Source organism: Eubalaena glacialis, chromosome 2 (assembly GCF_028564815.1).
Source record: "Eubalaena glacialis isolate mEubGla1 chromosome 2, mEubGla1.1.hap2.+ XY, whole genome shotgun sequence".
Lineage (NCBI taxonomy): Eukaryota > Metazoa > Chordata > Mammalia > Artiodactyla > Balaenidae > Eubalaena > Eubalaena glacialis.
In genome coordinates, this window is record NC_083717.1 from 11,359,342 (window position 1) to 11,380,769 (window position 21,428).

Below are 21,428 nucleotides of genomic sequence, written 5' to 3' on the forward strand. Positions count from 1 at the left end.
TGAAGTGGCACATTCTAACAGAGCGAGATTGCACCATATGGAGAAGGCACCCCAGGAAGTGGGCTGGCAGCATAGGCTGCTCAGTGGATAAGTGTCTCAGAAGAAAGTGTCTCAGAAGAAAGTGTCCAGAAAAAGCCCCAAGGCACTGGGAGAAAAAAAGGAAGGAAACTGGAGGGCATTACTGCCTACGAGAAAGTCGGCACTGCTTTCAAAATTAATGAGAAAGTTGCATATACCACACGCAATGGGGTCTCTCCTTTATTAGCCAGTTAAGTATTAAGGATTTTGCATGTTTCATTTTTCTTCTCTAATTACAAAGGTGGTTGTGCACCTATAGGATTAGTTTCATTGCTTTGTATTTGATAAATTCACATATCAAGTCTTTAAATGTAGCAAATGTATGACTTGCTGAGGGCTGTGTAGCTCATTAGCAGATAAAGAAGGAGATGCACTCAGTGTTTTTCCAGAAGAAAACCCAAAAGAGGTTCAGGCAAGATCAGAACTTTCCAGTAAATAAAACTTCTCAAAAATGAGATGGGGTGCCTGCAAAGGGCTGAGTAGCCATCAGTAAAAGCATCCTGACCATAGGCCAGGAATCCCCGCTGGACCAGATGACTTCTAATATTCCTCCTGCCCCAGTGCTAAGACTTTGGTGATTATTTTCACAGGGAACTTGATTTTTTATGTTCACAGACATCTAAACATTTGGAAATTTAATGAAACCATTTTAAGTAGTAAGAAATTGAAAGACAGAGCTCTCAGTTAATTTTATGAAGCATGCAGTCTTAGTTTTCTAAATACCCTGGATAAGTTGGCAAGCCCTCTGCAGTGTTGGGGCTCAGAATCGGGGCTCAGCAAGTATGTGAGGGCTGTGGTCTCTGAGGGCCTGAGTGCAAGGAATAGATACAGCAGAGAGGAAGGAAGGGGATGGAGGAAAAGAGGAATAATACAAGTGATAGTGATCCTGATACGAATGTAATCATTACAACAGTCACATCAGAGAATCATGGCTGTTCTCATTTTTCACATGGAGGAACTGAATCTCAAGGTCGTGAGTCCCAAGGCCATGCGGTAAGTGGCAGGGGCAGGGCACAGACTGCAGAGCTGTGACTCACCTGTGCAGTAGCTTGCTCAGCCTAGCATGCGTGGCTCTGTATTAAAGACAGGCCTGGGACTTCCCTGGTGGTCAAGTGGTTAAGGCTCTGCACTCTCAGTGCAGGGGGCCTGGGTTTGATCCCCGGTCAGGGAACTAGATCCTGCATGCCACAACTAAAAGATCCCGCACATGGCAACGAAGATCCCATGTGCTACAACTAAGACCCAGGGCAGCCAGATAAATAAATAAATAAATATTTTTTTAAAAAACAGACAGGTCTGAGAAGAGAAGCTTATTTCCGAATCCTGCCATAAGCCTCATGAATTTAAAATATCAGTACTTCGGGAAGTCTTTATGTTGCTCAGCCTCACCTGAAACTCACCTTTCTTTATATGAGATGGAAATAATATTAATGAACCCTATAAGTCTATTAATTTTTTTTTGCCACACCATGTGCCTTGTGGGATCTTAGTTCCCCGACTGGGGATTGAACCCGGGCCACGGCAGTGAAAGTGCCAAGTCCTAACCACTGGACTGTGAGGGAGCTCCCTAAGTCTATTAATATTATAAACTCAAATTCCCATTTTGAAGGACTAAGAGAAAATGGAAAATGATTGAGTCCATAATAAAGAGAAAGTGTAGAAACCAAGTTTTGATTTTGCTTTTTGACCCAAGCTTTGATTTATATTTCTGTATGTCTGAAACATAATCAATGTTTTCTTTGTGTTTGGTTATGTTTCTCTATTCCAGAAAGCATGAAAGAAAGAAAACCCTCCCACAAACTTTTCTCACATTATTCCATTGAGAGAGGGCTACAGACTAATTAGCTATGGGTCTATTGGCTATCAGACAAACCTTTTCCTTTATCTCTTCAAAACAGAGTAGAAACAGTTGAGACCAGCATAAGATCTGTTGCTCTAGGACAGTGATTCCTAACTAGAAATGATTTTGTCCCTTCCTCCCCTCCAGGAGGACATTTGACACTTTCTAGAGATATTTTTATTACCACAACTGGGAGTGGTACTGGCTTCTAGTAGGTAAAAGTCAAGGATGCTGCTAAACATCCTACAATGCACTGAACAGCCCAACAACATAGACTTATTTGGCCCAAAATGTCAATATTGCTAAGGTTGAGAAACCCTGGTCTAAGACCTGGTAAAATGCTTGGGAGTTTACGTACCTGGGCATGCCCCTGGCAAAATCTTCTAGGCCTCCAAACCTAGGGAATCTCAGCACAGTGGAATTGCCTAGAGCTTTGTGGGAAGAGAACATTTTCCCTGTAGTCTCCATTAATTTTCACACGTTCATAAACTGGGCTTAGATAATTATTTCCACTGTCTTCTTTCTCTATTTTTTCTCATTATGCAAAGGCAAACCGGATTTTGAGAATTTTTGCTTGTCTATTATTTTACATCGTTTTTCATGGTTTGATTTTTAGGCCAGATTTTTCCTTTTTGTTAATTTTTTTTACAAAGGGAAGAAAATGTGGAAGAAGATTTGGAAAAAAAAACTTTTAAATGTCTGATCTCTCTAAGAATAAGAACAATCATTGGAAATTTATGTTCCAAGTTTTCCGAATTAACACCAAATGGTTTCTGAACAACTACTCAAATGACAATTTCAGTAACCATTTTCAATATTTATAATTTTTAAAAGTCTGCTATTTTAAAAACTTCTATCTGATTAGACAACTGGCCTGAATCCAAGAAGTATGCTGAAAGCAAGAACTCAGAAACACAAACTAGTTTTAAAACTTAAAAAAGAAATGTTGATAAAGAATGCAGAAAGTTCACAGGTAAGAAAAAAAGAAAACATAATAGAAAAGGGGATAGAACTTGACTATCAAGGTGAAAAGGTAATGAGTACAAAGTCCAGGTATGACATTTATGATTTTTGAGACAGTCTGTCTATATCACTTAAGCTTTGGCAAAATCCCCAGACTCACAGAGAAGACTGAGTCATCCCTCATTCCTTTATTCTCTGTAAAAAAGGTGACCTGGGTGTATATTCTGTGACTGATTGTGCTGAACATGCTGAAAATCTGAGAATAAAAAGCCAACGACATCAGTTGTAAAGTGAGAAAGAAATTATTTCCTGGTTACGCATTTGGCCTTATCATACAAACTAGATTTTTCTGGCCTCCTGTTTCTTTAAATGATCTTAACTTAAAGATGTGTTGAAAATATCTCACCTGTGCGACTTTTAGGGTTGTTGCCATGTGTGGGTTTGGTATGAACCAACAAGAATCTGAAGGTTATTTCTCAAGCCAAGAGACAAACTCAGATAATGACAAAGTTGGCCTGAGCTTTGAGTTCAAAAGGATCATGATAGTTTTGCTGAGCTCAGAAATAGTGGAGAATTTGAGGTAAAGTGAGTGCTAAAGCAAGAAAACCACTGACCACAGCAACCAAATAGCATCTAAAAATGGCCTGTAGAAACAGAGCATGGCTTCACCCAAATACTAATGCAATGCCCAGTCCTGCATTGAGGGACAACTTTCCACTAAAAGACTTTCCCCAATTGCTCCTTACAGAGAAAATTAGAAAAATGTTAAGTGATTTTAAAATTTGATCCATTTATACTTGTTCCTTAGGTGTAAGTTATAAATATTGGGATTATCAATGTATGTTTGATGGGAACTTATCTGAAGTATATTCATTAATTTTGAAGTTAACTTTTATTGTTGTCCTTCATATTCCAAACATGAAGAGCATTAAGTCAAGCTAATTTTTTTCTTTCTAATATAAAATAAAAAATAATAAAGCAATAAATAAAAAAATAGACCTCTTAATTAATTTGGATTCCATTACTATTTGTGCTAATTATACAGAGGCTTTTCTTGTAGCTTACTTTTGTTTTACATAGATGACATATATATATAGATTATATATATATATAAAGTTGATAACCCAAGAGCTATAATTTCATGGAAAATATTAGCTCATTTACATAAAGAAACTGTAAATGATATAGAGTGTAGGTTTATTTATTTAAAACTTTTCGACTGATCTGTTTATTAATGCAGAAATTCTAACTGACTAGGAATTCCATTTTAAATTATTTTTTAATAATAGATAAAATGTATTGTGCACTCCTTAAGTATTTGGTACTCTGAATACATTATTTTATTTAAGACACACAATAACCCTAAGAAGCAGGAACTAACATTATCTTCATTGAACAGGTGCAGAAAATAAGGCAAAGAAGTTAAGAAACTTGCCCAAGGTCAGGTGGTAGGTGGTAGAGTCTGATTTTAAAGCTGAGTCTGCCTGACTTGGAGCCAAAAGCCTAAAACAGAGTACCATAAACTTTTCATTAGTCTAGGTATTACTTTGTGGACTACAACAAAAGCACGTTGTTTTTATAGTAGTCTATAGTTAAGAATTAATCACAAATTCAAACAGACTTTTCTTATTAGTTCCAATTACTAAGCTTTTAACATATGTTAGCTAATGCTCTCCCCTCAAACCTCAAAGTGTTTTTGCAATAAAATTTTATTCATGTTCAGTTAAAAATCCCATGAGATTTACTATGATTTTCCATTGAAGAAAGACATTAATATTGCAAGCTAAATTTAGAACCATATATCAAGAGCCTTAAAATATTTACATCCTATAACTTAGGAATTCAATTTCTAGAGAATTTTTCCTCCAGAAATAGTTAAAATACATATAAATATTTTATTACAAACATAGTTATTTATATGTTTTTATAAAATCAGAATTTGGAAGTAATAAAAATATATTGAGGAATGGTTAAATAAATGATGGCATTGCCATTTCAAGTGATATTTATAAAGAGCTTACTATACCATGGAAAAACACTTGAGTTATATGTTTATTTTACTTAGTGTGTGAAGCAGAGAAGCAGGGCATTATAGAGTAAGCATTTAGTCACAACCGTGTAAGATAAACTTTCCAGAATCGCAAAATTAGAAGATACCAAACATGTTTAAAATGCCTTTATATTGTACTCTTATTTTTCTATATTTTCCAGTTTAAAATAATTTGCACATACTAATTTTAAAATGAAAAAACACATTTTAATTTTCTTTTAAAAAAGTTATAGGCCAGTAAGATGGCAGAATGAGAGCTCCCCCGCTTGTGTCCCCCACGGCAACAGTACTTTGGTCATCCTCAGACAAAAGTGCCTTTGTGGGAGCTTTGGATCCAGGTAAGAGGTTGTGAAAGCCTGATGGAGCCCAAGATCGTCGAGGGCCATTTTAAGAAGGCACGCCCACACCCAGGCGGCAGGCCCACTGACCGAGGTCCCAATGACAGGCTCAGAAACAGCCTCTTCTCCCTGTGGACTTGCTACAGCCCCATTTGGCTTTGGGCCTGCTAACAGCACCATTCCCCAAGGGACTCAGGAGGATAACTGGCCTGCCAACCTCAGTCCCAGTTGAGGACCCTGAAGTGGCCTGTGACCCAGCTCCAGTCCCTCTCGGCCACAATCCAGAAGGAGTCCTGCTCACCCAGGGACCCATGCCCGTCAGTGACCCTGGAGGAAGGCCCACCAACCTTGGTCTGATGGTGGAGCCTGAAGTGGCCCTACAGCTTGGCTCTAGCCCTTCTCAACCGTGGTCTGAGAGTAGTCTTGACCACCCAGGGACATGATGGGAGACGTGGTCCTTCACATTCCTGATGGTGGGCCTGCTGACCTTGCTTTGTTTACATATCCTGAAGCAGCCCTGTGACCTCGCTCCAGCCCTACTTAGCCATGGTCCAGAGGCAGTTCGGCTCACCCAAGAACCCAGCAGGAGACATGCCTCCCCATGCCCCTGGAAGCAGGCTTGCAGACCTCAATTCCAGCTGTGGATCATAAAGCAGCCTCTCATCTCAGCTCAGTCCCTCTCAGCCATGGTCCAGGGCAGTCCTGCAATGCGCAGGGATCTGACCAGTGACCCAGCAGGATCTCTCCCAGGAACCTGGTGGGAGACACACCTGTCTGTGTACGTGACAACAGGCCAGCTATCTGCAGACCCAATTGCAGACCCTGAAGTGGACGGTTGTCCCAGCACCAGCCCTACTGACCAAGGTCCTGGAGCCATCCACCCAGAGACCAAACAGGATCCATGCCCACCTGAGCCCCTGGTAATAGGCCCACCAACATCACGAAACACCACTGCGGACCCACACCCCTGAACAACCAATGGATCAAAGAAGAAATCAAACAGATCTTGAGACAAATGAAATGGAAATGAAAATGGAAACACATACCAAAGCTTATGAGATGCAGCAAAAGCAGTTCTAAGAGGGAATTTTTCAGTGATAAATACCTACATTAAGAAAAAAGAAAGATCTCAAATTTACACCTAAATTTACACCTATAGGAACTAGAAAAAGAAGAACAAACTAAGCCATCAGTTAGCACAAGAAAGGAAATAGCAAGGAAGAGCATAAATAAATAAAAGACCAGAAAAACTTTAGAACAGATCTATAAAACTAAGAGTTGGCTTTTTGAAAAGGTGAACAAAATTGGCAAACCTTTAGTGAGACTAACCAAGAAAAAATACATAATATAAATAAAATAATAATTTTATAATAAAATAATTTAACGAAATTATAAATAAAATTATAAATGGAAGAGGAAACATAACTGATACCACAGAAATATAAAGGATCATAGGAGACTACTATGAATAATTATATGCCAACAAATTAGATAACATAGAAGAAATGGATAAATCCCTAGAAACATACACCTCTCAAGACTGGATCATAAAGAAATAGAAAATCTGAAGAGTCCAGTAATGAGTAAAGAGATTGAAGCAGTAATCAAAAATCTCCCAACAAAGAAAAGCCCACGACCAGATGGTTTCACTAGTGAATTCTACCAAACTTTTACTGAAGAATTAATGCTAATCCTTTTCAGACTCTTCTAAAAAATTAAAGAGATGGAAACACTTCCAAACTCTGGTTATGAGACTAGCGTTACCCTCACACCAAAGCTAGATAAGGACAGTACAAGAAAAGAAAATTACAAACCAATATCCCTGATGAACATAGATGTAAAAATCTTCAGCAAAATACTAGCAAACAAAATTCAACAGCACACGAAAAGTATCATACACCATGATCAAGTGAATTCTATGCCTGAGTTGCAAGGATGGTTCAACATACACAAATCAATAAATATGATATACCACATTAGCAAGATAAAGGATAAAAATCATATGATCATCTCAATAGTTGGAGAAAAAGCTTTTGACAAAATTCAACATCCTTTCCTGATAAAAACTGTCAACAAATTAAGTATAGAAAGAATGTACTTCAACATAATAAAGACCATATATGATAAGCCCACAGCTAACATCATACTCAGTGGTGAAAAACTGAAAGCTTTTCCTCCAAGATCAAGAACAAGAAAAACGTTCCCATTCTCACCACTTCTATTCAAGATAGTACTGGACATCTTAACCAGAGTAGGCAAGAAAAAGAAATAACAGGCACCTAACTCAGAAAGAAAGAAGTAAAACTGTCTCTCTTTGCAGATGACATGATCTTATATATAGGAAACCCTAAAGATTCCACCAAGAAACTGTTAAGAGCTAATAAACAGATTCAGTAAAATTGCAGGATACAAAATCAACATACAAAAATCAGTTGTGTTTCTATGCACCAGCAATGGACTATGTGAAAAAGAAATGAAGAAAACAATCCCATTTACAATAACATCAAAAAGAATAAAATACTTAGGAATAAATTTAACGAAAGAGGTGAAAGAAATATGTACACTGAAAACTTAAGACATTGATGAAAGAAATTGAAGAAGACACAAATAAATGGAAAGATATCCCTTGTTCATGGATTGGAAAAATTAATATTGTTAAAATGTCCATTCTACCCAAGGCAATCTACAGACTCAATGCAATCTTCATCAAAATGTGAAATACCTTTACCTATATCTAATGGAATATAATGTAATATTATATGTTATCGATTATATTTATGTTATGTATTCCATTATAATATACAATATATCCTGTTTTATATATAAATTATATTTTATTTCATATATATGTATAATATTCCACTATATACATATAGTGGAATATTATTCAGCCATAAAAGAGAAGGAAATCCTCCTTTTTCTGACAACATGGATGCATCCGGAGGACAGTATGCTAAATGAAATAAGACAGACAAGACAAATACTGTATACTCTCACTTACATATAAAATCTAAAAAAGTAAACTCACAGAAGCAGAGAATAGAGTGGTAGTTTCTAAGGACTGAAGGTGTGGAGGTGGAAATTGGGAAATGATCAAAATGTACCAACTTTCAGTTATAAGACAAATAAGTTCTGGCCATCTAATATACAGCACAGTGACTACAGTTAATAATACTATCTTGTACACTTTACATTTGCTGAGAGAATAGATCTGAAGTGTTCTCACCACACACACACACACACACACACACAAAGATAACTGTGTGATAACTATGTGGATGTGTTAATTAGCATGACTGTGGTAATCATTTCACAATGTATAAGTATATCTCAAGTTACCACGTTTTACACCTTAAATATACACAATTTTTATTTGTCAATTATACTCAATAAAGCTGGAACAAAAACAAAAAATTAAAATTTATGAACAGAATTACTAAAACTTAGCAAATTCGACCGTCTGTGAGTCAAGTTCAACTTGCCATGAATCCCACTGGTGCAGCTGAGGTAGTGAGTGTAGTTAGAGATCCCGAGGTAGAAAACACAGAGAGAACTCAGTTCCTTCAAGTACAAACCACAGGACTATTAACGTGGGCACTGCAATAGATTCCCATTGTCCTGGATGTGATAGCTCCTTAGAAGCAACCAGGAGCCCAGTATGCCCAGGCCCTTGTATGACTTGCTATATCACATCCCAACTTTGCCACTTGGTTCATCTGGATACCCTATATGCTGGCAGTGTCTCAAAGCAATGGCCTTTGGAAGCCACCACACTATCACTGAAAGAGACCAAAAGGAATTGCCACAATGAGATACCTTGCCTCTCTCTTGCTACTCTGAAGGCTGATCTTGTTCATAGCTGGGGGAAAAAAGAAAGTATGCATGGCAGAGGGAATGGGGGTGGGCATGGGGGTAAGTTCTTTGTCTTTTAGGACAAGTTCCATGTCAACTGGAAGGATGGCATAAATTGCAAAGTCATGGCCTTTCAGAGGTTGAGAAAGGCCTTAGCCATGTCCATTTAAGTTCTTTTTGCATATTTTTAAAGAGAAAAAAAACCCCAATGCATAGTTGGAAAACAATGTTATATTTTAAATATTTAGTCCTCTCAGATGTATCTTTAAGACCATATAAATTGCTTATTTCAAGATAACAAGTATAAATTTAAATAATCTACAATAATGCAATTAAAAAAAAACTTTCATAAAACACCCTCTAAAAAGGTTTGCATGGTACAAAAAGTTTGGGAAACACTCCATTTTGCTACAGTCTTCTTGAATATTGACAGTGCAGGTTGGCATATTAAAGGCTTCCAGACATTCCACAAGATAGAAGGGTTTAGATTTGCTTATCCCATTGTTTCTCAAGCCTAATGAGTCACAACATCTTTTTCAAGCATGAAGAAAAGTGAATCGAGGACTTCTCTGGTGGCGCAGTGGTTAAGAATCTGCCTGCCAATGCAGGGGACACGGGTTCGAGCCCTGGTCCGGGAAGATCCCACATGCTGTGGAGCAACTAAGCCCGTGCGCCACAACTACTGAAGCCCGTGTGCCTAGAGCCCGTGCTCCGCAACAAGTGAAGCCACTGCAATGAGAAGCCCGCGCACCGCAATGAAGAGTAGCTCCCGCTCATCGCAGCTAGAGAAAGCCCACGTGCAGCAACGAAGACCCAACACAGCCCAAAATAAATAAATTTATTTAAAAAAAAGAAAAGTGAATCGAAACACACTTTGGGAAGTGTTTCTCTAGGTATGTCTGTGTCCAAATCTCTTTTTTCTTTCTCAGTCTCTTTTCCCATGTGAGACATCAGACCTCAAACTACTTCTCCCCAGCCTCTTTCCCAAGCTCCCTCCACCTCGACCCTAAAATACAACCCAGAACCTGGCAAGAACTGGATCAGTTCCTGAGATATTGCTGGTGGGTTTTGTATATCAACTCTGATCTGAAGAGAATCCATGTTCAGCCAAGAGAACATTCAGTTCCCATTCCACTTGGTCCTTAGTCTCCCCACACCAGCAAAAGTTTTCATCAACTAAGGTCTCCTTGTTTTGTGTGTGTGTGTGTGTGTGTGTGTGTGTGAAGTGGACATCTTTCCATTAGAAACTTGGCACTGGCTGAGGCACCAATTAATTTTGCATAAGCTGCCACTGCACCATTAGAGGCTAATCCGTTCATTCATAACCACAAGGTATTGTGTTAGGGTCATGTACATGACTTGTGCCTCCAGCACTATGGATTTATTTAGTCCTTAGCCTCTAGTTCCTGCAGCTGTGTCCTTTCAATGACTGCTTTATGGTGGCCAAGAGAGTTGAGGTCGCCTGCCAGGACTCTGAGATCTGGAGGAACACATGGACACATTATTCCTCTACTCTGAAGCTATCCAATTCCTGTTCCGGTCAGATGGGGAGATAGTGGGAGGATATCTCTGAAGCAGCCCAGCACTTACTGTTGATGATACTACTCATGCCTGACATTACTGCAAAAGAACAGGCAAATTTATCCTCCATGTTCTTCAGTGGAAGGTTAATTACCAGTGAAAGTGTAATAATGCAAAACATAATTCTGAATGTAGCTCCTGGGTTTCTTTGTAAGAACCGTTATGGAGCCATTATTTTTTTTACTCTAAGACTACGCATTGGATCCAGTCTGCTTCAAACAAGAAGCCAGGAAAGAGGGCTTGCTATGCTAATTGAATACTAATTAGGCTTTTGCTTAAGTGGTTGTGTGTTACAATTATTTGCAACTATATTTTTTTCTGTACTTATGTTGAGGGGAAAAAAAAAATACCTGAAAGGTAGCAAGATTCTTACTTAGCCTGAATATCTGGAAGAAAGTATCTTGCCACTTTTTTTTTTTTTTTTGTACTTGTAACATTTGTAAAGGGTTTTGTTCTGCACTAAGAAAAAGCAAAATATCATCATCATTATTACTGGCCTTTGTTCACAATGGATTTCATCCAGACTCTAATCAGTTACTCTGTGACTAACAATCTGAGTCACTAAGTTTCACATGTTTATGGATTTCAACACAATTCCCAGGCCGAGCATTTTTTTGTTTATTTTCATGTTTCAGGACTCAAAAAACTAAATGCCCTTCCGGATTTCGAATCTGGTGTCACTGAGTGACTGGCTCTGAACAACTCAGCACATAGACTGAATCACTCCTTCAACAACAGATTAACACTGGCAAAAGGTCAAGAACTAACCAAACTGGCAAAAGGTTAGTATATACTTTTAGGACAAAGTCTTTAGCCTGGTGGAGAATTCAGGTAAACATAAATATTTGTGTTTACACCATGGTAAGGGTACTAGACAGTTTCAGAATTGAAAATGCAGGAACCTCCAACTAAAAGGGGATTAACAGAAGGACAAAAAAATGCAAGTATATTTACTGGTTATTAACTTTGTAAAGATCTACGTCTTTATCCTTACAGCTTCGTCAAGGGAGTATCAGAAAATGGACAATCTGAGCTAAAATATCCTTTTTTATGGAAAATTCCATTATTTTAATAATTTTCTCTTTCTACTGTATCCATTCTCATACCAGTCCCATCTTGTCCCTAGATTATAACTGTCCGTGGTTGGTCAACCTACACCCATCTTAAAAAGGCAATTACCCTGTCATTTTGCCCATCAAATAACTTTATAAACATTTGGTCACACATTGTCACAGCATCTCCAATTAATAACACCTTACAGTTTTATAGCACTCTTCAAAGGATTCTCTTGCATGTTAGCTCATGTTAATCTCATCTTCATATGCAGTAGAGCAGAAACGTATTGCCCCTCTTACCGATGAGAAAATTGAGGCATATTGATGGATGTAATTGGCTTAGCCTCAGTGGCTCGCGTCATATGGATTATTGCTAGAAAAATCAGAATCCTGGTCTGAAGCCATTGCACTAGACACATAACAGAAATTTGAGATTTAAAAAGAATTTTTGCCTCTAAGTCCTCATATGCAAGATTAAGAGTAAAGTCTGGACAAATGATTTGTTATTCTTGGGTATCATCGGTTCTTGCAAATGCTATTTGTGATATCAAATGTATATTGTATTACATTAATGCTGTCCAAAGTATAGAAGTATAACTAGATCACACAAAATGTTATCAAAATATAAAAAGATAATAAATGAAATGAATTGAATTTTAAAAAACGATTTGTGCATCATTCTGTATCCTTCATTGGATGTCCTATGGGTCTCTACGGGATGTTCTTGAGTGTGCATTCTTAAGATTCCTGTTGTCATTCAAGTAAGTGACTTTTTTTTTTTCTATTGTGAACCTATTGGATTTTACATTTAATTAATGGCCTTTCTAAGGAAAGATTTATCTACCATTTCCTTTACATCTTCCACAGTGCCTGGGCTGGGCACACAGTAGTAGCTTTTTGATTTCAGTAGAGCAGCTACATCTGTAACCTATTTTGAAGTTTCTTGTCCCTAAGGCCCATGTACCAGCACTGAGCCTCCTATGGGTAAATGTGATTTTGCAGCAGTAAGACAGTGGGATTCCTTAAGGCATGGTTGGTGAACCACTGCATCACATTCACCCGAGTGTCTTGGTGCAGATGTCTGAGTCTGAACACACAGCTTCTCCACCATAACCTACCGAGTAGGCGGGTGGCTGCCTCCCCAAAAGAGTCTTCTGAACTCTAAAGCTGGATCACCACTTTTCAGTTTCTGGAAGTTTTAATGACTTTGGTTGTGAAGATGCTTCCTGGGCCTGGCCTTTGGCAATGAAAATAGAAGATGGTCCCTCACCTTTGAGAAAAGAGGTCAGACTATAAAAATGGCCCAAAACAAGGACGTCTGACACTTACTGAGAGAAAATGTTTACCTGTGCAAGAAACACTGTCACCCAGTTTATGGGAGCCAGTCCGCAAGCACAGCACCTAATTTCAGGAATCCACGGGGCTGCCTTCCTTCCACGTGCTGGCACTTAGGAGAGGACAAACAGCGCTGAGCACGGCCATGTCGGAATGACTAACATTTTTCCAACCCAGAGTGACATTACTGATTGATAACTATTTTCCCCTCAAACCAAGCAAAATCAGCATTCCTCTCCCCCCCTTGTGCCAGAACCCGAAGATGAACAAAATAGTCTTTCGGAGGGGCCCGAGTTCTGCTCGGGGCTTCAAACCTGAGCGGGGCTGCAAAGGATGAGGCGGGAGGGAAAAGACCAGGGCAATGAATGCATATAAAGGGAGAGCAGGGCCCTTGAGGAACGGACAAAGAACCGGGACCCTCATTCCGGGGAAGGCTGGGATCAGGGGTTGAATTAACAAAAGATTCATAAAAGAAGGCTTCTGAATCTGAGAAGAGCGACCGCTTTAAGCTGCAACCTGAAACAGTTAAAATCTGACCATACGTTCTTACAAAAGTGGTAAAGTAGATGATGTGTCAAAACTTCTTTTTTTCGCCCTGAAAGGGGTAAAGGAAAGGCCCTATTTCCCAGTCCACATCCTGTAACCGCGGGCATGGTTCAGGGATAAGCCACCGCACGGCTCTTTCAAACTCCTGGCTGGGCAGTTCGAGGATTTTAAAAACACATCATAGCTTCGCCCACAGCCGTACTTCGAGAACATCCTCTACCGCAGGCTCTTTCGCGGATTTACTTGGGATAAAGAGCGCCTAAAAGTCAGCAGGAAGGATTCAAGGACCTTGTCAGCCTGAAAGCTGGGACGACAGACCTAGGGAGGCGGGGGACCTGGGCACGCTTTCTGTTCCTGTAAAAACCGAGCCGCGGGCAGCCTGGGTCTCCCGGGTCCCCGCGGGGCTCGGGCTGGGGGCTCGCAGACGGGCGGTGGCCTTAGGGGGACCCGCGCGGGCGCCCGGGGGACGGCGCTCAGGTGGAGAGGACGCCGCTCTGCAGCTGCGCCCCGCGCCCCGCGCCCCCGCCCCGGGCCCCGCCTCCCCGCCTCCCCGCCTCCCCGCCTCCCCGCCCCGCTCCCGAGGACCCGCCCGGGTTGGGGGCGCGGGCCGAGGCGCTGGAGCCGCGCCAGGCGTGGGGTCGTCGGCGCGCCGCGGCTTGGTCGCCCGGCGGCCCGGCGGCCCGGCGGCCCGGGGCGGGGCGGGCCCCCTCCCCCGCCCTCCCCCCTCCCCCGCCCCCCTCCCCCCACCCCTCACCCCCTCCCGGCCCGTCACCGTCCCGGCTCCTTCCCGCGCGCTTCTTTCCTTCCCCCTTTCCCCGGAGAAACATGGCCGGGAGCCGTGAGGAGGCGCCAGACTACGGGCGAGGCGTCGTGGTAAATGCAAACTCCGGTTTCGGGGCCGAGTCGCGCGCTCCCCGCCCCTCCCTTGTTGGCACCCCTCCCCCCCCCTTTTAGATTAAACGCCCGAAATGCATTCGGGAGAGAGCGGGCCACGGCTTTGTTCTTCCCTCGCGACGGGATCGCGTCCATCCTGCCCCTCCCCCAGTCTGACCCAGCGCTTAACATCCCTTCACCCCGTGTCCTCAGTGTCGCCCCCACCTCCCCCCGCCAGGAATCCGCTACTCCCGCGTTAAGCCCGGGTGGTGCCGGCTCCCCACTCTCGCTGGCCACCGGGACTCACCTCCGGGCGCCGGGCGGGCCTGCGAGGACCCCCGCGGGCCGCTCTTGTGGGCCTCCTTCCTCTCGTGCTCCCTCCTGACTCCTCCAGCGCGGGCTTCACGTGCTGTTTTCAGAAGGGATACTGAGGGCGCTCCGGGGCAGCCAGGAAGTAGAGGAGCTCTAGTGGACGGAGCTTGAGCTTGGAAACCCGGGCGAGGGCTCTTTCTGTGGGGCCTCTGCGCGGGCTCGGGACACGCCAGCGCCGTCGAGCGAGCCTCCGGTTCGGCAGAAGGGAAACAGCACGCTGGGCTCGCTGAGCCAACTAGAAAGGGTGTGTACAGAGTAGCTAGTAGTGTGTCCGAATGAGAAGGTGGGGGAGGATGGGGTCCCAGACCAGAGCCTCTTTATCCCTGGGGATCCCTCGAAGTCAGCCAGCGCCCGGTGGGTACCCATCGCTCGGCGTCCTGGAATCAAATCTGGTCTTGGCCTATGGCGCCGGCTTCGGCTCGGTTTAGAATGGTCTCTATGGAAGGTGGTAGTCTTAACGCATCAGGTTTAAAGTGAGCCGGTGGTGAGGGTGCGGTGTGGGCTAACTTGCTACGTTAAGAGTCTTTGTTCAGGGATCAGCCTGTAATGCACAGATAATCTGTGTGTGACGGGGAAGGGACTACAGGAGTGGGAGCGTTCTGCTAGGAAACATCTCACAGCCTAACCGATCTGTTCAGGTTGAACCGTGTTGCCCAGTATTAATTTCAAAGCCGGGCCCTTCCTTCTTAAAGGAGGAGTTCATTTATTTATTCATTCCACTCATGTTGACTGTCCTGCAGTGTTCCAGACCGTGTTCTAGGCTCTGGGAAAACAAAAAGCCCTGTGTTGGTGGAGCTTACATTCTAGAGGGGAACACAGGCAAGCAGTAAGAAAGCAAATACACAACGAAGATGCTTTCAGAGAGTGATATGTGCAGTGAAAAGACAAGAGCAGTGAGATAGAGCGTGGTTGGCGAAGGGCTGGGGATGCTGCTTTAGCTCAGGCAGAGCAGCCCCTCGGTGACATCTGAGCCAAGAGCTGAAGGCTAAGCAGGAGGTAGCCACGTGAAGACTGAAGAAGGGTCTTCAAGACAGCGCCTGCCAAGGGCAAAGAAATCATTACATTCTGAGAAGGAATCATGACATCCAGTTTACGCTTTAAAAAAAAAAGGATCATTCCAGTTGCCACGGAGAGGATGGTCAGGCCTAGATTTGGGGTGAGTTGGAGGGGGATGAAAATGTAAAAGGGGAAATCACTAAATTCAATTCTGGACAAGTTGAGCCTCTAGTGCCTGTAAAGCCTATGGGTCAGGATGCACAGGAGGCAGTTTGAAATTCCTGTTTGGAATTCAGGAGGGTGATTGGATAGATTTGGAAATTGTCAGCAAATAGAAAAATATCTGATGCTTGGCAGTGGATAGGGATGCCCAGTGAACATGGAGAAGAAATGTGAAACTATTGTTAAGGGTAGAAAGCCCCAAATGTAACAGGCGGAGAGTCTGGGAGAAGCCAGATAAGGAGACCAAGAATGAGTAGCAAAGTAGGAGAGAGCAAATGGGGTGGTAGGTGCCTAGGGAACAGAGTTTTGTGGAGGTGAGGAGGCTAAGGTCAGCAGGAGGGGCAGATGCCTCAGGAAGAGCAAGTGGCATCAAGATGGAAAAGACGAAGCCATCAGTAGTGAGAATCTTTTAAACAACTATTTCATCAGTAGAACGGTTAAAATATAGTACTAGTATCTAATAATAGATAGTCTTAAAAACGAATGAGGTCAGTCGATATGACTAATAGGAACAGTAGCTTGTTAAAGTCTAAAAAGCAAATGATGGAACAGTAAGTAGCCTGATCTATCACTGTTAAAAGAAGCTTTCTCAAAAGCATGGTGATTTGGTGAAAGATGCAGGAAGGTAGTGAGAGGGTCCACCAAGGTTGGAAATAATCAAGGTATAATGGAGATCTTCCCTGCATTTATGTCATTCTCTTCAGTAGAACTTGGGATAATTACATTAATATCAAGTTGGATATGGGCAGGCAAGGCAAATTCAGAATGAATTCAAGGTGCTGATGGAAGGGTTGAGAGGAAAAGGAAAGCTCAGGAGGGTAGGTAATACGGGGAAAGCAGAGAGCACTCAAGGATGGGTTGGAAAAAATCAAAGGGAAATTTTAGTACCAGTGGAAAAGGGGGCAGGTAGTAATGGCAAGCATTTATTGAGCACTTACTATGTGGTTTTCCTGTATGATTCATTTAATCCTCACAAATCTTTGAGGTAGGGATATTATAATCCCCATTTTACAGAGGAGGAAGCTGAGGCAATGATAAGCAATCGCCAAGGTCACATGATTAGCAAATGGCAGAAGCAGGAGTTGAAGCCAGCTTTCCAGCACTGTGCTACATGGGAAGCTGTGCTTCTGGAGAAGAATCTGAACGGTGAGGCTGCTGTGGCGGATGGGATGTGGCTAAGGTGGACCAGAGGCGAAGTCGTTTGAGCCAAGGTAGGTGAAGTTACTACAAGATGGAGTAGCTAGAAGGATCATCAAGGCGTGTATTGGAGTGTCCAGAAGCGAAGTGGAGAAGGGAAGTCTGAGTTGGTAGAAACTTGGTGATAAAGATGGCAAGGGAGATAGAGCCAGATGACTTGAGCCTAAAACGAGAAATACAGTTCGTGCAAGAGAAGGGAAAATGAAGAGACTGAAGATGGCTCTTGCCTACAAATGGCTTTCAGTTTACTCGGGGAGGTGGGACATTAGTAGATTATTAACAGTAAATGGGAGCAAGTGCTAATTAGCAAATCGGAGATGTAGACCCTGAGTTCAGGAACTTTGCTCAGGATAGGCTGGCTACCAGTGTCCCCCGTACCACCCCGCACACACACACCTCAGTTGGTATATCTTTGTTGCTTCTCAGGGAGAGAAAAGATTTCTCTACCTCTCTGGTCTTTGGGGATCAGGTTATTAGATATGGTTTACTTTTACAGAACCATTATCAAAGAAGCATCGTTAGTGCCTACACATGTGAGTTTGGTAGGAGTAAGGAGAAGAGAAAATCTGAAATGATTGTGCTTCTGTTATGGCATCTCCCTCCCCCTCCCCCCATGGAAACGACTTTACTAGATGTGATGAGTTTCCCCTTCCGGGTACAGAGCCCCCCACAGAAGAGGAAGGCATGCAGATACAGGATGTTATTTGGTCTGTGGAGCCCCCCCTTCATTCCCTTGGTAGCAGAACCTGGGACCCTTCTTTGAGGACACAGCTTCGACTCAGTTTCTCAACGTGTGGCTCTGAGGCATCCCTCACAGTGCACCCCCTTCGCTGGCTCTGGGGCTGGACCAGTGACCCCAGCTGGGCCAGTTGATGTTCTTGTCTGGGATTCCCAGAAGCAGAGCTGTGGGACGAGACACCCTTCCTTTCTAACAGTGGATGGGTGGATGTGAACCTGAAATTGGCGGCCGCCGTGGTCACTGCCTGAAGGAGAGAGTAGGGCCCAGGGTTTGGGGCTTAGCAGCAGAGAGGAGCCTAGCTCCTTAGCTTTTTTTTTTTTTTTTAAAGATGTTGATGCAAATACTTTAAAAAAATTTTTTTTTTAATTTTTGGTTGCTTTGGGTCTTTGTTGCTGCACGCGGGCTTTCTCTAGTTGCGGCGAGCGGGGGCTACTCTTGGTTGTGGTGCGCGGGCTTCTCATTGCGGTGGCTTCTCTTGTTGAGGAGCACGGGATCTAGGCGTGCGAGCTTCAGTAGTTGTGGCACACGGGCTCAGTAGGAGTGGCTCGCGGGCTCTAGAGCGCAGGCTCAGTAGTTGTAGCTCGCGGGCTTAGTTGCTTCGCGGCATGTGGGATCTCCCCGGACCAGGGCTCGAACCCATGTTCCCTGCCTTGGCAGGCAGATTCTTAACCACTGCGCCACCAGGGAAGTCCCCCAAGGTTAGCTTTTTGTATGTGTTTCCAAACTGTTTTTCTCCCTAGGGGTTACAACTTGAAAAATAAGGCAAGAAATATTCTAAGCAAAAAATTTATTTCTGATGACTTAGAAAGAAGGTCTTCAGTATATCTTCCAATGGGGAAAAGAGAGTCCGAAGGAGTTCCGGGGTTTGCATGTGGTATAAAATGGCTCAGTGTGTTTGTCACTTCCCCAGCTTGGCCATATTTTGCGTCTTTGAACAGAGAACGCATTGTTCTGAATAAACTTAGAGCATATTATCTGTGATACTGAAACTATTTAAAGACTTCTTGTTTTGATTTTTCAAAAAGCAGATGAATAACATAATTATCTGCAGTTCCTAGCAGCCTCCATTCCTTCAGGTCTAGGACACATTTACAATGCAATTTGCATGCACTATTAAGGATAAACCAGTGGTTCCCTCATTTCTAATTGTCTTTTATCTCTACAGTGAAAACTCACTATTTCAGACTCATTGGGAAATAGGCTGGTTTGGCTTATAGGATAGTTTTAGAGAAACACGTTTCTTCTACTTTGAAATTTACAGCTTTAACTAGGGTGATAAGACTTTGGCAGATAGGTTTAAAACACTTCTTTAAATTAATTAACACACGTAATTTGTAAGTAAACTATTGATGTTTCAGTACATCTAACTGGTTAACATTTAGTGCAGCGTTCTGTAGACCAGATACTGACGTAAGAGTTTTATATCCATTATCTATCGTATTTAATCCTTGAAATAGCCATATGAGGTAGGCATTGGCTCCATTTTATAGATGAAAACACTGTGACCCAGAGAGGTTAAAATGCCCAAGGTCCAACAGCTAGTAAATTCACCCCTGGGTGTGTTAGACTTCTAATCCATGCTCTTAACCATTACTCCGTGCTGCCTCTGAGCTACAGATTACCAGTACAGTTTTTGTATGTAGGTTTGTTTCATCATTTTATCATTCTTTTCTTTTTGGGGGCGTCATTTATTAAGCATTTATTATATACCTGGAGGTGTGCTAGGAACTCTGAGTACATTATCTGCTCTATCTTTTTATCCTCAAAACAACCCTGTCCATGGGTTTTATTGTGTCTTATTTAAAGGAGGGGGAAATGAGTCTCAGGTGTAATTTTCCTAACATCATAGTAAGTGTCAGAGCTGAGCCCTAGACCAGGGACTAGAGAGTGGTCTCTGAGATTCAGCCAGGCAGGGGGTACTACAGGATTTCCGTGGTGGGAGGAGTGGCCACTAGTTCATGCCGCTGCCTCTGGGAGGGCTGCAAGAGGCAGGGTGGGTGGTGTGTGTGGTCTGGCAGGGGAGGCAGAAAGTGCTGTGCCCTTGGGTGATCTCCCTGGGGCCTGGTGCTGGTCAGGCTTCTCGTCTGGTCTTTGTCGTGGTCTGTGAGTGCATCTTCTGGCATCTCCTCACGTTCAGCTGGCGGTTCGGGCTCTGACCAGCCGTTGTGGTGTTGATGGTGACAGCGGGCCCCAGGAGTTCTCAGGGTGGAAGCCAGAGTTGCTCTGTGCAGATTCAACAGTTGCCACCAGCTGATTTGCTGGTCAAGGCAGAGCAGATGTGATGCTCTTCAGATACGCAGATGACACATCATTTGACTGTCAGTCGGCCCACGGCAGGTAGGAATTTCTAGAGCCATGAACAGTGGTGCTCTTTATCACAAGGAGATAAACTGAGGGTTGGGTAACGTGTGGGTGGAGACTGTGCCATTTATTCACTCACTTATCATTTTTGAGCTCCTACCATATTCCGGGTCAGGGTTCTGAGCGCTGGCGTTTCTACAGTGAATGAGATAAAATCTCTACCAAAAGGAGCTAACATTCCAGTGGGAGGAGACAAGACAAAACACACACGCAGACGTACATATGTCACAAGCAGTGGGAACACACTGAGCTCTGAGGGGCACCAGGAGTTTGGGAGACGTGATCATAGAGCGGGAACAGTCAGCAAGGCCTCCGGAAAGAAGTGGGGCCTGACCTGAGTTTTTGTGGAAGATGCTGAGTTTGGGATACAGAGGTAGGGGGGACAGAGAGGGAGACGGCATAGGTGCAAGACAAATGAGCAGAACACAGAGCTGGGAAGGATCCTGATTTGACTGGAGACCAATCTGAGGGCAGGAGGGGATGGTGTAGGCAACTGGGCTGGGAAATTAGGATAGGTCTGCATTATGAAAGGCCCCGGAAGCTTACAGCTGCATGGAGGAGTCTGGTGGAAGTGTACGGGAGTAACCGGAAATCCAGAGCCCATTCAGCTGTGGTCTGTCTTGAGTGCCTAACACCTCCGTGTCACAGGTTTTCTGGATGACCTGAAAGTAAACGTAACTTGGTCTTCACCATCATTTCCTCTCCCGCCTCTTCGCTTTCTAACCATCAGACTTGCACATCCAGTCCTAAGCAAGAGGAAGACTTGCTAGCAGTCTGTCCGCTATCTGAATATACCAGTTTTCTGGAGCAGTCGGCTCCCAACAGGACTGACTTACGTTCCCACCATAGCACAGCCTTTTGAAGTCTTCGCTGTAATGACCCGACCACTCAGAAGTTTGGGTCCACAATAATCCCAGGAGACATGTACTTTTAGTAGGTAATCCTTCCCAGGCAGATGAGGTGATTACAGTGCACAGACATGTAAGAGTATATATAATAATATATTATAATAATGTGGGGTGATCCTGTC

General features: G+C 43.1%; 2 protein-coding genes across 4 annotated transcripts in view; one reads left to right on the plus strand and one right to left on the minus strand.

The window, feature by feature from the left end:
* The window catches only part of THNSL1 (threonine synthase like 1), a 69,973-nt gene extending 55,055 nt beyond the window's left edge, over window positions 1-14,918 (minus strand). Inside the window, exon 1 of one of the 2 annotated variants that reach the window (XR_009698910.1) lies at window positions 14,819-14,903. The gene's annotated coding sequence lies outside the window, so the exon portion shown is untranslated. Of the gene's footprint in view, window positions 1-14,818 lie in introns of both variants that reach the window. The other variant, XM_061178546.1, reaches the window with a different exon arrangement.
* PRTFDC1 (phosphoribosyl transferase domain containing 1) overlaps window positions 14,396-21,428 on the plus strand; it is a 92,254-nt gene continuing 85,221 nt past the window's right edge. The window contains exon 1 of one of the 2 annotated variants that reach the window (XM_061178572.1): window positions 14,396-14,511. In XM_061178572.1, the coding sequence (XP_061034555.1) occupies window positions 14,464-14,511 (48 nt within the window). In that variant the 5' untranslated portion in view covers window positions 14,396-14,463. Of the gene's footprint in view, window positions 14,512-17,140; window positions 17,313-21,428 lie in introns of those variants that run through there. The other variant, XM_061178578.1, reaches the window with a different exon arrangement.